General features: G+C 35.8%; 1 protein-coding gene across 1 annotated transcript; it reads left to right on the top strand.

Moving 5' to 3' along the window:
- The first annotated feature begins 602 nt into the window (after positions 1-602).
- Positions 603-13,719, top strand: tgfbi (transforming growth factor, beta-induced). The gene is made up of 17 exons (XM_048176567.1): positions 603-792; positions 990-1,088; positions 5,462-5,526; positions 5,605-5,762; positions 5,924-6,088; positions 6,861-7,007; positions 7,098-7,239; positions 7,714-7,926; positions 9,059-9,196; positions 9,280-9,425; positions 9,716-9,852; positions 10,634-10,764; positions 10,898-11,022; positions 12,405-12,507; positions 12,587-12,648; positions 12,786-12,810; positions 12,907-13,719. The coding sequence occupies exons 1-17, from the start codon at positions 677-679 to the stop codon at positions 12,966-12,968; spliced, it is 2,034 nt and encodes a 677-aa protein (XP_048032524.1). The 5' UTR covers positions 603-676; the 3' UTR covers positions 12,969-13,719.
- Positions 13,720-14,961: the final 1,242 nt, after the last annotated feature.

The raw sequence follows: 14,961 nt of genomic DNA, 5'->3' as shown, positions 1-14,961 counted from the left end.
TCTGTAGCCACTCCTCAGTCCGACGTCTTTTGCTTTTGAATACGGGTGAATCTTCAGTTGTCGCTGATGATTGTCATTTGGATCTTTCTGGATTACAATCCGCCATCAAAATGATGAGCCTGCAGCATCCTCACATGCGATATAGCCAACTAGCTATCCTTTTTCGTGTTTACAGACGTGACGTAATGACGCAAAGACGAACGGCTGCATGCTCGAATTTCCCACGGAAACCTACCCGTACCGATTTTATCATAAAACATTATCACAAGCTTACCGTTGTGAATCGGGATAAGGTAAGGAAATAGTTTTGAACACTGGCTAGTTATGTACTTGCTCTAAAATTGATTTTGGATCATTTTTAACCAAAAAACGTTTTATAAAAATAAAAAATATATATAATTTTATTTGATTTATTTTACACTCACTTATTTTGTGCACACTTACACCTTGTTTTAACATTAAATAATCATAAAAGTATAATGTTTAAAGTGTTACTTATACAAACTTTGTATCAGAGCTTTATCATGGCAGAAAATTGTACTTGTAAGTGTCTGTAAGTGAAAGTGTCGTGTTGCTGGTCCTGTGAAGCCCCTCCCAGAGCACGGGGGTCTCGGTATTTAAAGCCGGTCGGTGCCGCACTCATCGCCGCTGTGGAGTGCGCGTGCAGGGACACAAAATGAAGCGCTTAACTTTGTTTGCTCTGGCTATTACCTTAATCGCGACAGTTTTCGCCGCGAAATCCCCGTATCAAGCGGTTCTTCAGCACAGCAGGATAAGAGGAAGACCTCATGGGTAAGGGCTCATTGATCATTTTAAAGACTGATAGACTGTATTCCCTAAATGGGATTTAAAACCATGAACACAAATAAAGACATATGACCCTCTGATTTATATGCAGTTTGAACGTCAGTGAAAAGATTTAGCCTGCAGAATGAATAAATCATATGGAGCATTTAAAGAAGGTTGTGTTTATTTGATTTGCGTTGCAGACCCAATGTTTGTGCCATGCAGAAGATTCAAGGAACGGATAAGAAGTACTTCACCAACTGCAAGCAGTGGTATCACCGCAAAATATGTGGCAAACCAACGTGAGTTACCTCAGATATCTTAATATAGAAACTGAAATTATCTATCTATCTATCTATCTATCTATCTATCTATCTATCTATCTATCTATCTATCTATCTAAAGGACAGGTACAGTTGTCAGGATAACATTTTGCATTTTGCAAACATGTTCCAGTGTTTTGTTGAATGATGAATGATGAATATTTCTTCTTAGGTAAAATACCATTGTCTTTTCAAGTTTCAAGGGAAAAAGTCTCTCAGGACAGAACTAGATGGAAAATATTTCACCACTTGTCATACCGGAGTCATTTTCCCACATTATGGAACCAGTTTGTGGCTTATTAATGGCTTATTTTCAGCATTTTCATCTAAACTGCTAGAATGTGCTGAGAGATGAATATGTGAATAAACTTATATCAACTTTCCAACCCAGGAGTTTAAAATGCATCATCTATACGGTTTGAAGTGGTTGTACTAAATAATGTTTATTACCCTGTGGGGTGTTCTTCATCAGATATATTCATAGGGCTTGATGAATTTGGTGAAGCATTTTCCAAATAGCAGCCTTTTGGAGTGAAGAGGAAATGTCTTGTTAAATGTTAATGACTTTAAACTAAAGTGTTTCTACAAGCTTTTTTGTGTTGAATGACACAGTTCCCATTTTCCAGCAGCTGCGTAGCTCATAAAGTTATAATTTTACACAATGGACATATAAACTTTTTTTTTTTTCTTTTCTTTTGTGTGAAACAGTGCACAGGGTATTTGAGTTCAAGTTGACAGTAGATATAGAAGAACGCTGTGTAGTAATGGTTACCATATGTCTTTTGGTAATTGGCTTCAGTCTTGGTGGGGTTAAATTGCCTAACATCCTGAACAGTGCATTAATGCAAGGCTGACAAATCTGAGTGCCTTGCTGTCTAAAGGCTCTTCAGTGCTCCAAGACCTGGATTACAATTACAACTTGTAGCAACACTGTTTGATTGACAGACACTTAATGTCCCCATAGGGCGAAAGGTGTTATGAACATTCCACAGACAAATACATATTCAGAAGGAGTCGTATGTCTACAATACAAGAACAATAATTAGTTTTAAAAGAGAAATAAAAATAATAGACTTAATGGGATGGTGTTAATTGGTGAAGTTGCCGTGTTTGGGACAGTTTGTTCCGTGATGGTTATTAAGAATGTTGGAATGGAGTCTGGAATGTTTATTTGCGTCTAGATTTGGAGACATTATGTAAGAGATTAATGTTGCTTACATAAGGTGTGCATGCTAAGGTACACCAACACGTTTTGGGAATTTTTTAGTTTTGAAGTTTTGAATAATCCCATGTATCCTGGCTAGAGGTGATACTTTGCTGAATTAGTGTTTATGACACCATATGTTATTCATATTTACAGTACCATTCAAAAGTTTGAGGTGTGTAAGATTTTTAAATGTTTCTGAAAGAAGTCTCTTCTGCTCACCAAGGCATTTATTTGATCAAAAATACATTTAAAAAAAAAACTTTTTTAATGTTTGAATATATTTTAAGATGCAATTTATTTCTGTGATCAAAGCTGGATTTTCAGCATCATTAGTCTTCAGTGTCACATGATCCTTCGGAAATCATATCTAATCTAATCTAATATGTCTTTAATGTCACATTTGATCAGTTTAATGCTTCCTTGCTGAGTAAAAGCATTAATTTATTTGAAAAAATGTCTTACTGAACCCAAACTTTTGGATGGTAGTACATCAAAAATTGACAAGATTTTTTCCCCGTTTTGTAAATGTATGTTAGCGTAGATCATTTAGAAAGACTTTGACTTATACTTGGTTATTCATTTATTTTGTCATGCCTTTTTCATTATTTCTTTATTCAGATGTTTAAAAGCTGTCTGTTTGGCAACTCTGATCGGGAACCAAATTTAAGAGTGTACAGTGAAATCTTGAGACATTTGTTTTATTCATCTTCCCATTTTTAAACAGAGTTTCTTTCATAGCAGTTCTCAAGAAAGCAAGAAGGAAGTCGTTGATGTGGGTGCTTGGATGCTTTTAGGAAGTGATTTCAGTTGGGAGTCCTGAGGCCTTAAAGTATCCCCAAACGCACACAAATCATCGCCTAGGTCTCAAAGAGTTTTCTGTTTTTCTGATGTCTGTGTGAAAAAAAAGTCTTGCAGTGAAAGGATGTACCGAAAGCCCAAGGTTGTGTTCTGTGACACTGAAGTTCACTTGATTTACAGAGTTTCTTTGGGGTTTTGACGTTTGGGGTCAGAGGAATTTTGTGCGAATAACTACACTCTTTGTATGACTGGTTTATACTGTGGAACAGGATGTTTCCAGGTCACTTGAGGAGAGACTAATTACTTTCAAAAGCATTTACTCTCTAGTGCTCTCTTTTGGCTAAACACCTGGTTCAGGCACTTTTTTTTTCAAGAAAACTGAATATCTGTGATTATCATATCGGTGATAATATGTTTGGATAATTTCTGCAAACATTTAAAATGTTTGTGCTTTTAAAGTTCTAATTAATGATTGTTATCATCTCCTTTTTTCAATTTAAGAAGAAGTTGTCAAAGAAATCATTTAGTCACTTTTGATATCCTTTATAAATGGGAAGTGAGACATTTTAGAAGACACAAAATGATAAATCAGCTGACCATTCATACACCGAAAATAGGTTTCAACATAGACTAGCATATTACAACTTTCACAACACTTCTTGGAACCTTTTGTTACACCACTTGAAAGTGCACAATACGTAGCCTAGCTGTTTATTTTGTCAGAAATCCATGGCTACCATCTTTGCTTACATTGGCAGAGGATAAACAGGAGTTGAGTTACCATCTGTTTTGATAATCAGTTCAGTCTGCTTTCCTCTTCCGTGTGTTTTACAAGTCTACCCCATGCCTGAATGTCAGGACTGTTGTCTTTGTTTAGATTTGCCTTCTAGACTTCCACTCTATCACACTTTAAGATGCTGTGGGTTAGTATGCTAACAATTTGTTGGAATTGGTATGTGAACAACCTTTAAAAATATATAATTCAAATTCCTTTGTCTCTAAGTGCACATACCATGGAATATGCATCGATGTATCCTCAAAGATTCTTTGGCAAAATATGTTAAACAACTAAATCAAAGAGCTATTTTATAAAATGGCAAGAAATCTAATGAAGATTCTTATGTTGCATATTTTAGCATATTGTTAAAATAAGCACAAACATACTTTACCTTTTAAAGGGTTTGTTCACCCAAAAATGAAAATTCTGTCATCAATGACTCACCCTCATGTCGTTCCACACCCGTAAGACCTTCATTCATCTTCGGAACACAAATTAAGATATTTTTAATAAAATCTGATGGCTCAGTGAGGTCTGCATTGACAGCAAGTTAATTTAGACTTTCAGTGCCCAGAAAGCTACTAAAGATGTATTTAGAACAGTTCATGTGACTACAGTGGGTCAACCTTAATGTTATGAAGTGACGAGAATACTTTTTGTGCACCAAAAAAACAAAATAGTGATGGACGATTTCAAAACACTGCTTCATGAAGCTTCACTGAGCCATCGGATTTCATCAAAAATATCTTAATTTGTTTTCACGAAGATGAACGAAGGTCTTACAGGTGTGAAACGACATGAGGGTGAGTAATTAATGACAGAATTTTCATTTTTGGGTGAACTAACCCTTTAAGTCTATAGATTAGTGATGGCTTTAAAATAGATTTAGTGATCATTATTTAGTCCCATACAATAAATGTTTGTCACTGAAAAATCATGCACACTCATGAAATAACGTTTATTTCATAGAAAAACAAACAAAACCGGCCAATACAGACTCGTTTTTTTAGTATTGAGTTAATATTAGTAACTTGACCTAATAAAACAGATCATGCATATAAAGATTAACTGCATTAGTAAGTGATCATAACATTTTTCTGAAATGGAAACGTGTCTTTGTGTCAATCACCAGTATCCTAGTTATTGCACCTTTGCATGGTGGTTCCTAGGAATTTCCTATTGCTTTTATTGGCAGAACTACTGGTGTTAGAGTTCCCTCTCAGGAGATTCCCCTGGCCCATACTGTGCCTCTGGATTCTTCTGCTACCAAAGGAAATTAGATTTTATGACCCTCTAAGACCAACTCAAGCACAGACCTTATTTATCATGGAAATATCTGGCAAGAAATTAATGAAGAAGTACAGTATAGAGGAGTCGAGGAGTATGTTGGTTGTCTCCGCTTCAGCCCTCATAATAATAAAGAGAGAAATATAGACCTGATTTCCCGCAGAAGTTTTTGAAGAACTCCCGTTTCCAATGGGATCTGTGCAGAATCTTCTGTAAACCTCAAGGAAGCATAGAGCAATGTTTTTTAGATTCTCAAACCTTACATTTACTTGTTTTTTGTAGGGTGATCAGCTATGAGTGCTGCCCTGGCTATGAGAAGGCCATTGGTGAAAAAGGCTGTCCAGCAGGTATGTAATTTGAGTTGCATTCATGAAAGGAGGTTTATAATAATATAGTAATTTAAAAAAATGATTTATTTTTCAAAGCTCTACCTCTGGTGAACATCTATAAAACCCTGGGTGTGGTTGGAGCCACTACTACTAAGATGTACTCTGAAAGAGCGAAATTGCAGGAGGAGATCGAAGGACCCGGTAGCTTCACATTCTTCGCTCCCAGCAATGAGGCTTGGGCTGCGCTTCCCGCTGTGAGTTCCCAGCAACGCACATAGATCACATAGAACAAATAAAGTGTTTCCCGTCATATTCAGGCAATGCAGACAAAGAGTTCCCAGAAAATGTTATGTAATGTCTATCAAACTATTAAAACATCAAGATAAGCTCAATGTCATTTTAAAATGTGCTGTAGGAAATTCTGGACGCCCTGGTGAGCAACGTCAACATTGAACTCCTCAACGCTCTGCACTACCACATGATCAACAAACGCTTGACTTCTGACGATCTCAAACATGGTGCTGCATTCCCCTCCATGTATCAGGACTTTGACGTTCATATCCACCATTATTCTAATGGAGTAAGTCAAATGTGAATGAAGCCATTGGTTTGCTGCTTTAACCAAGTCTTGTTTAGATTTTCTCACTGGAAATATGTTGTTTGCTTTATCTATGGTTAGTTAATACTATTAAAGGGTTAGTTCACCCAAAAAATGAAATCTTCAGAACATAAATTAAGACATTTTTGATAAAATCCGATGGCTCAGTGAGGCCTCCATTGACAGCAAGTTCATTTACACTTTTTAGATGCCCAGAAAGCTACTAAAGACTTATTCAACCTTAGTGTTATGAAGCGACGAGAATACTTTTTGTGCGCCAAAAAAAACAAAATAACGACTTTATTCAACAATATCTAATGGTGGGCAATTTCAAAACACTGCTTCATGAAGCTTCGAAGCTTTACGAATCTTTTTTTTCGAATCAGTGGTTCAGAACGTGTATCAAACTGCCAAAGTCACGTGAACCATTGACATTTTGAAACACTTATGATGTAACGAAGCCTCGTTTACTGAAATCACGTGACTTTGGCAGTTTGAGATCGTTTGATACATGCTCTGAGATTCATAATGCTTCGAAACTTCATGAAGCAGTGTTTTAAAATCGCCCTCAGATTTCATCAAAAACATATTAATTTGTGTTCCAAAGATGAACAAAGGACTTACGGGTGTGGAACGAAATTTTTCATTTTTGGGTGAACTAACCTTTTAAGAGTAGTGTCGACTAGTGTTTTTAATCTCAAATGATTTGTTGTGAAGTTGTGTGCACATTACCAAACCAAATGTTTTGTTGCAGATTGTGACAGTGAACTGTGCAAGGCTTGTGAAGACAGACCAACATGCCACCAATGGAATTGTGCATGTAGTTGACAGAGTCATCACCGCCATTACGAACAATGTCAACTCTTTGATTGACACCGATGATGACCTGGACACTCTACGGGTAGATTGAGGGAAACTGCTGGTTCAACAGGCTTTTAATTTTATGTAGAATAAATGGCACATTGAATGACCTTTTTCCCATTTCATTTAGACTGCAGTTGCTGCCGCTGGTCTCACCAGTCTGTTGGAGAACGAGGGTTCCTACACCATCTTTGCTCCAACCAATGAAGCCTTTGAGAAGATTCCTCCAGATACACTGACCAGAATTTTGGGAGACCCTGTTGCTCTTAAAGGTACTTTTGTTCTTCTTCAGCACTTCTTCTTCATGCATTTCTGAGTGAAATTAGATATACAATGAGGAAAAAAATGTTAAGCTGGACTAATTTTACCCATTGGGAAGTGGTTGAATTGTGAAAAGTAGACATTACAGTACATACCAGATTGGAGCCAAGTGGTTGGAGATTTATTTGTAACGTCAGCCAAACAAAAAAATGTTTCAGAAGCCAAGAAAGCTATTATGCTAAAAGATCATGATGACAAACGTTTTGTTTGCAATAATGTGCACACAATAAGACAAAAATAGGGACGTTTTTTTTTTTGTTGGGTTTGAGTTTATGTTGGAGAAAAACCCCAGATGCTGCAACAGCAGTTTCATTTTTTGTGTCCAGAGCGATTATTATGGTATGTCTTTTTCCAGTAGCACAGCTGTGCTGATGTTGAGATGTGTTGTCATCTGGTTATCATTTTTTGGTCTCAATCCACTTTAGATCTGCTGAATTACCACATTCTGAAGAACTTGCACTGCTCTGAGTCCATTGTGGCTGGAACTCCTCTGGAAACCCTGCAGGGCTCCGTGCTGGAAGTCGGCTGCGACGGTGAAGACATGACCATCAACGGCAAAGCCGTCGTCATGCAGAAAGATAAACTTGGAACCAATGGAGTCGTTCACTACATCAATGAACTCCTCATCCCTGACTCGGGTATGATCTTTAGACTTTTTTAGATGACACAGTTAATTGATTAATTGCTCAATTTATTAAAAAAAACATTTAAAATGCAATTCATACATACAATGGCTTAAATACACAAATTCTACTATATACTTCTTATTGTACACTATACTTGTTTTTAAATTTCTGAATTCATTCATTTTGATATTTTTCAGGGCATAAAGTCAGATAATTTGACCCTTTTGTGATGTCATGTGATGCCATGAACAAAAATCAACAGGCTAAAGAACACTTACACAAGCAACTTTTGCCAATAGTTTAAAAATACCATAGCAAAACTTAACTAGTATAAATTTCAAGCATTATTAAAGACAAGTAAACAAAAAAAGACCAAATAAACAAATTAGCAATCGCACAAACTGAATAAAGACACGATTAAAATAAAGTTTTTAAGATTTTTAGGTATTCAGTTATAGAAACTGTAATCAAATGTAAAATAACTCAGCACTTTATAAATAAAATAAACATTACATATATAGTCACAAAAGGTTATTCAGTCATGAACAGCGAGTGAATTTTCTCTTTGTCTTTTGTTGTTTGATTAACGTTATTATAGAGATGGCAGCAGGAATATTAGGCTGCTGTCACTTTAAGAGCTGCACTGATCCAATATACTGTTACACATGCATTCTCTTTGTCAACTGTTTACATTCACTTTAGACATAACCGACTGTGTTTACAAAGATATTTTGACATATTTTTGTGCGTATTCATCCAAAAAAGACCTGGAAGAGAACTCGGTTCAGTATTGCATACTATACAGTATGAGAGGCGGCTTTCTGTGCGCACGCTATTTTCTTTCAGAGTTTCATGCTAAAATGCACACAAAGGAATCGATAAGAGGAATCAAAATTTTTATTTCATAACAAGTATTCGATTCCTCGCTTTAAGTATTCAATTTCAGATTTGGAATCGATTTTCGATTCTCAACCCTATGTGATATTAGCTATACATGACGTTTTTTGTATATATTTACATTTAAACTTTTGCTGAAAATTGTTTCTCGAAGTTGATTTTTAAAATATTTTTCCTTTTCTGTGTCTTGGGCACAAACCATACTGTATTCAATACTTTAATGTGCTTTCTTGTTTGTTTGTTTTAGCCAAGACCCTCCTGGAGCTTGCAGAGGGATCAGTTGTTTCTACAGCCTCAAAGCTTTTTAAAGACGCTGGTCTTACCGATCATCTCATTGGTTCTGAGGCTGTGACCTTAATAGCCCCACTGAATGATGCTTTTAAAGGTTGGATCACTCCATTTCATTAATCTAGCAATTGAGCTTCAAGCTTCAACTCTGAAATAACTAATTGTATCATTTGTGCGCAGACAAGAGCTTGGCCATGACACCCGACATGAAGAAACTGCTGAGAAACCACATTCTCAAGGAGAGGTTTTCCTCCAAGAGCCTTTACCATGGACAAGAGTTGGAGACTCTTGGTGGAATGAAACTTAGAGTGTTTGTGTTCAGAGATGTAAGTCTTTATATTTATCAATCCATCAACACACACATAAGAGCCACGTTTTTTATTTCTAGCCATGTTGTAGCTGGCAGTGAGGGAGGTATAGTTCTGTCCACGCTCTCACATTTCTGCTTCGTAATGGAATTGCCAGACCACCAGAAACCTCTCCTTTGGATCACCTTAACATTTTCCACAGCCCACTTCATGCATCATCAGTCTTGTGAGAAAAGAGAGCTTTGAAACAAATCTGCTGATGTGTATTACCAATAACCTTAACCATTTCACTTGCTTGGACGTTGCAGAACCTGTGCATTGAGAATGCCTGCATTGCTGCCCATGACAAAAATGGCCGCTTTGCGAATATGTTCATCGTTGATAAGTTCCTGACACCCCCCATGGGAACTGTCATGGACGTCCTGAAGGCAGATGATCGTTTTAGGTAAGAAGATGAAGTCATGCATCATTTTCTCACCCTAATGTCGTTCCAAACCCATATGACTTTCTATATTCAGTAGGGCACAAGAATATCTTGAAGTTGAAATGATTTGTGCACAATATTTTAGTTGTTATTCACTGAATCTTCCCTTCTGCCGTAGCTCTGAAGTCAAATATGGCATTTGGTCAGATGACAAAAGAGAACAAATGGCGTTTGGTGTCAAAAGGCACCGGCACACCAAAGCTATTAAGTCGTATAGTCTACGTTTATGATGTTTTTTCAGTTATTTTTGGATCTTGACACTCAAACGAACTTAAATGGAAAAAGACCAAATTAAAGAGACAAAGTCTTAAGGGTTTAGAATGACTTGAGGTTGAGTAAATGATGACAGGATTTTCATTTTCCTTTTAAATAAGATGCTAATGACTGTTTAGCCAATCTAGAGGATAAACTTTAGTACCTCACATCAGTGGTGCATTACCCAAGATGCCCTATATAAAACTAGAAGAAAAAATGTTCCACCATAATGGGTGTAATTGTTTTCACAGTCTCATTGAAAGGAAATTTGCAGCTGCCGTTTCTCGCCCACATTCAAAGACCTCAGTGTCAGTCTCTCAAAAGTTTTTCATAATGATAATCATGTAGTTACATGTTCAAACTTGAGGCTGTAATTTCTTCAGATTTCTGATGACCTGGGTGGAATTTGAGCTGTCAGTCTAGCTGTCATTTATAGCCTAAAGATATACTCCTAATAATATGCACTGATGAACTTTCATCCGTACAGCACTTTGGTTGGCGCCATTCAGAGAGCAGGCCTGACTGAGCTCCTGAACAAAAAGGGGACCTACACCTTCTTCGCCCCCACCAATACCGCTTTCAGTGCAGTGCCCTCCGCCGACCTCAACAAACTCATGAGTAATGAGCCACTCTTGTGTCACCATATGTGTTCATAAAACAGATTTTTAGTGAATGATTACGCACCAGCTGGTTAGATTTGGCATGAGTTTGTGGATGTGCAGCATGTACTTACATCTGTTGTTGTACGTAGGAGACCCCAAGGAGCTGGCGAGCCTTCTCAAATACCACATTGGTGACGAGTTCCTGATCAGCGGCGCTGTGACCTCACATACCAGAATGAAGCCCCTTGAAGGCGATAAACTGGAGTTAGGCGCTGTTAGTACTCATTACTGCAATCAGTCTTATCTTATTATTGGGTGAAACATAAAAAGAAAGCTTTTTAGATTGTGTATCTGCAAAGAAGTAGAATATTGGTTGACATACTGTGGCACACTGCTGATCAAACGTTTCATGAAAGAAGTCTTTTCAAAAGTTGCATTTATTTGATCAAAAATACAGTAAAACAGTAATATTGTGAAATACTATTACAATTTAAAATAATTGTTTTCTATTGTAATATATTTTAAAATGTAATTACTCCTTTGATGGCAAAGCTGAATTTTTAGCATCTCCAGTCTCCAGTGTCACATGATCAAGGAACATTTCACATTATTATCAATGTTGAAAATAGTTGTGCTATGCAAAGAAACACTAATAAACTTTTTTTTTAGGATTCTTTAAAGAATGGAAAAAAGAACATTATTTTAAATGGAAATATTTTTTTAACATAAAAGTCTTTACTGTTACTTTTGTAGAAAGCTTTTGTAGAAGTTTGGGGTCAGTAAGAGTTTTTTTTGTTTTGTTTTTTTTGGAAAGAAATTAAAGAAATACTCTTATTCAGCAAGGATGCATTAAATTGATCAAAAGTGACAGTATAGACATTTATAATGTTGCAAAAGCTTTATATTTTAGATAAATGCTGTTCTTTTGAACTTTCTATTCATCAAATAATCCTGAAAAAAATCGTACACATCTGTTTTCAACATTGATAATAATAAGAAATGTTTCTTGAGCAGCAAATCAGCATATTAGAATGATTTCTGAAGGATCATGTGACACTGAAGACTGGAGTAATGATGCTAAAAATTCAGCTTTGCATCACAGAAATAAATTGTATTTTAAAATATATTCAAGTAGAAAACAGTTCTTTTAAATTGTAAACATATTTCACAATATTACTGTTTTTGCTGTAAAAAAAAAAAACTTTTGAGCAGTATATATATATATATATATATATATATATATATATATATGTGTGTGTTATATATATATATATATATATATATATATATATATATATATGAATATATATTATATATATTTATATTTATATATATATATATATATATATATATATACAAATAAAATTGAAATTTCTGTCATTATTTACTCACTCAGATGTCAGTTCAAACTATATGCTGTTATTCTGCAGAATACACACAAAAAAAATCACGAATCATCAAAGAATTCATGAATATTAACTGCCATTTTGTCAAAAATACAAAATTCTCCTTTTGTTTTCCATAGAAAAAATAACATTTTTTGAAGTAAGGGAGAGTAAATGATGATTGATGACAGAATATTCATTTATGGGTTAAATATTCCTGAGTTCATCTGATAATTCTTAAATTTCATTCTGATTTTTTTATGTCTTTCAGCGTAACTCCACCATATACGTGAACAGAGTGCCTGTTGTCGAGGGTGATCTGATGGCTACCAATGGAGTTGTACATGCTGTTGATGTAATCATAAAGCCACTGCGTAAGTCAAATTTTCTTAAACATTTTGATATATCTTATTTCAGAGCATCATAACAGTGTGATGTGCCACTGTATTTTAGCTCCTAAGACTGTGAGTGACCAGGCTGAAGGCTCAACAATCAGACGCACCTCTGCTGTTAGGGTTAGTATATGTCATAAACTATTTTTCCAAATAAATCAGTGCCTATATTTAATTTCATTTTTTATAAATACATTTTGTGCTTTTTTGAATTGTCAAAATAAATGAAATACATCTTCTCAATTTTCCATCCCATGCAGGCTGGGTCTTATGTAATGAAAAATGGTATGCAATGTTTACTAACTCATAAATGCAATTAATAAAGTGTGATTGTACTGAAATGTAAAAAATAATCTTAATATATTTCTTTTCACATTACAGATGATCTCTTCCAGAAGGTCCTGAGAAGTCAGAGCAGCAGAACAATGCCTCGTGTTCAGTAAACGTAGCTCTGCAGTGTAAAACTGTAATTCATTTTAACCTCCACCACTTTAAGAGGATGGAAACACACAGTTCAGTGTCTTATTTTGTGCAGTGGAGAGATAATTAGAAGACTAAGAAAATCCAGGCAACAAAAACAATTTGCATTGCAACTTTTTCACATGCCAAAGACCCTTGGATGAAGAGCAATGTTTTTTAAATATCACAACCTGATGACAGCGATTTGTTATGGCACTTCATATGTTTTGGATATTCATTCGACTTCTGTTTTGGAATTTCAATCTCAGTTATTTGAATCAGATGTTGGTTCAACATTTTTTATTAACATTTTGTATTTCTTTTTATTGTTTTTGGTGGTTGTATTTGATATAGCTGTAGCATGTTTGCATGGTTTAAGCTGGAACAAATGCTATTTGGGCACATGAAAAAACACAGACCAAATTTATCTCTTCATTTCCCATGATCTACAATGTAAAACCTGTAACTTGTGCAGATTATTTGTCATATTTTACCAAAGATATTTTACGAACAACCAAAGATCCTTGTCTGCATATTTCACAATAAAATGACCATTTTGTAGCCAAAGAGTTATAGTTTACATATAACTAGTCAGTGCCCTTGAATGTAGTTTGCTCTGTCTGTTATAAGCCAATCTGTCAGTTCACTGAGCTGAATTCACAATGTGGTGGATTGTCATTATTTGGTGATTAATCTGTGTGGAATTAAAAGTCTCACTCAGACGATCATTTAAAAGTCTGCTTGCTCTCATTATTCATGACTAAAGAAGTTCTTTATGTTTCTTGCTTAAAGTGCTGAAATCAAAATGTACGTTTTTTAGCTTTTAGTATGAATATGTTAGCCTTAAAGTTAGGAATAAACTGGTGTGTTTAAAAACAATGACAAATTATAAGCATTCAAAGAGATATAAGAATTCAAATCTTGCAGTTTCTCACTTCTGCTAAAATGGATCATGGATTTTGATGACTTCTGTCCAATCAAATGCTCTCTAGAATCTGTAGTCCCGCCCCCTCCTACACTATACAGGTGCTGAAGCTGTGGCTGAAATCAGTCATTTGTTCACACATTTATTAGTTTCTACATGGTGGATGCACATAGTGCACTATGTAAAGGATAGGGAACGATTCAGACAGTAAATATGCTTTCCATTGACGCGAATGGCGTCCGTTTTGACGTTAGTGTCACGTGAACCGCCGCAGCGCGAGCACAGTCTGCTCCGGTTCTGAAACACGGGAACACAGAGCGGATCATACACGCGAGTCCGCACAGACCACAAAATGTTCTGATATATTTGAATTCTACAAACAATGCTATATTTTAAGGCAATTTATAGAAGAAACGTTTAGAGATTATGTGGAAAATTGGGTTTTACGAGCTCAATAGAGTACCCCAGGGATGACGTGTTTTTGTAGGCCAACCCGGAAGTTAGCGGCGCACAGGTTCCCTCGGTTGAAAGCCTATGCATTTTTCCCATAGACTTTTGGAAAATCGCAGAAAATAAGCTCTGTGTTTAACAAAGGGTTATGACACTTACACGTTTAGTCTATCAAGATAATCTTTACAAGTTAACACAACATTTATAGATTTTGAAGCCTAAATAAAGTCGTCAGATATAAAAGGCTAACAGTAGGCTATAAACGGACTACAGCACACCATGGTCACGGATCAACGTCGTCACCACCAAGCTTCCTCAAACTTTATTTATAAAACAACTTTATTTAAAAACATTTTCGCTGATTATGATCTGCGCTGTATATGAATAGTTATCCACTTTTTCATGAGAAATGCTGTCCAAATGTCCCGTTTTTAATGATGACGTCTAAAGTCCACGCCAAAGGAAGTAGTCCCTTTTAGCAATTTGTTAGCAACCGCCGATTTTAAGACACAGTAAAAGTTTAAAAAATCACAAGTGGGTTATAACTGGTGTGTTTTATGTCATAGAAAACGTGAAAGTATTTAGAGGCTTTGTTAACCACA

Source organism: Megalobrama amblycephala, linkage group LG23 (assembly GCF_018812025.1).
Source record: "Megalobrama amblycephala isolate DHTTF-2021 linkage group LG23, ASM1881202v1, whole genome shotgun sequence".
Lineage (NCBI taxonomy): Eukaryota > Metazoa > Chordata > Actinopteri > Cypriniformes > Xenocyprididae > Megalobrama > Megalobrama amblycephala.
Note: the sequence above shows the minus strand (reverse complement) of the source record. Positions and strands in the feature narration are given on the sequence as shown.

Excerpts from the sequence above, each read along its gene's own strand:
- tgfbi (XM_048176567.1), top strand. The coding sequence starts at position 677 with ATGAAGCGCTTAACTTTGTTTGCTCTGGCTATTACCTTAATCGCGACA. Across the intron at positions 9,197-9,279 it reads ACTGAATGATGCTTTTAAAG|ACAAGAGCTTGGCCATGACA; the intron begins GTTGGATCACTC and ends ATTTGTGCGCAG. Across the intron at positions 10,765-10,897 it reads CGACCTCAACAAACTCATGA|GAGACCCCAAGGAGCTGGCG; the intron begins GTAATGAGCCAC and ends TGTTGTACGTAG.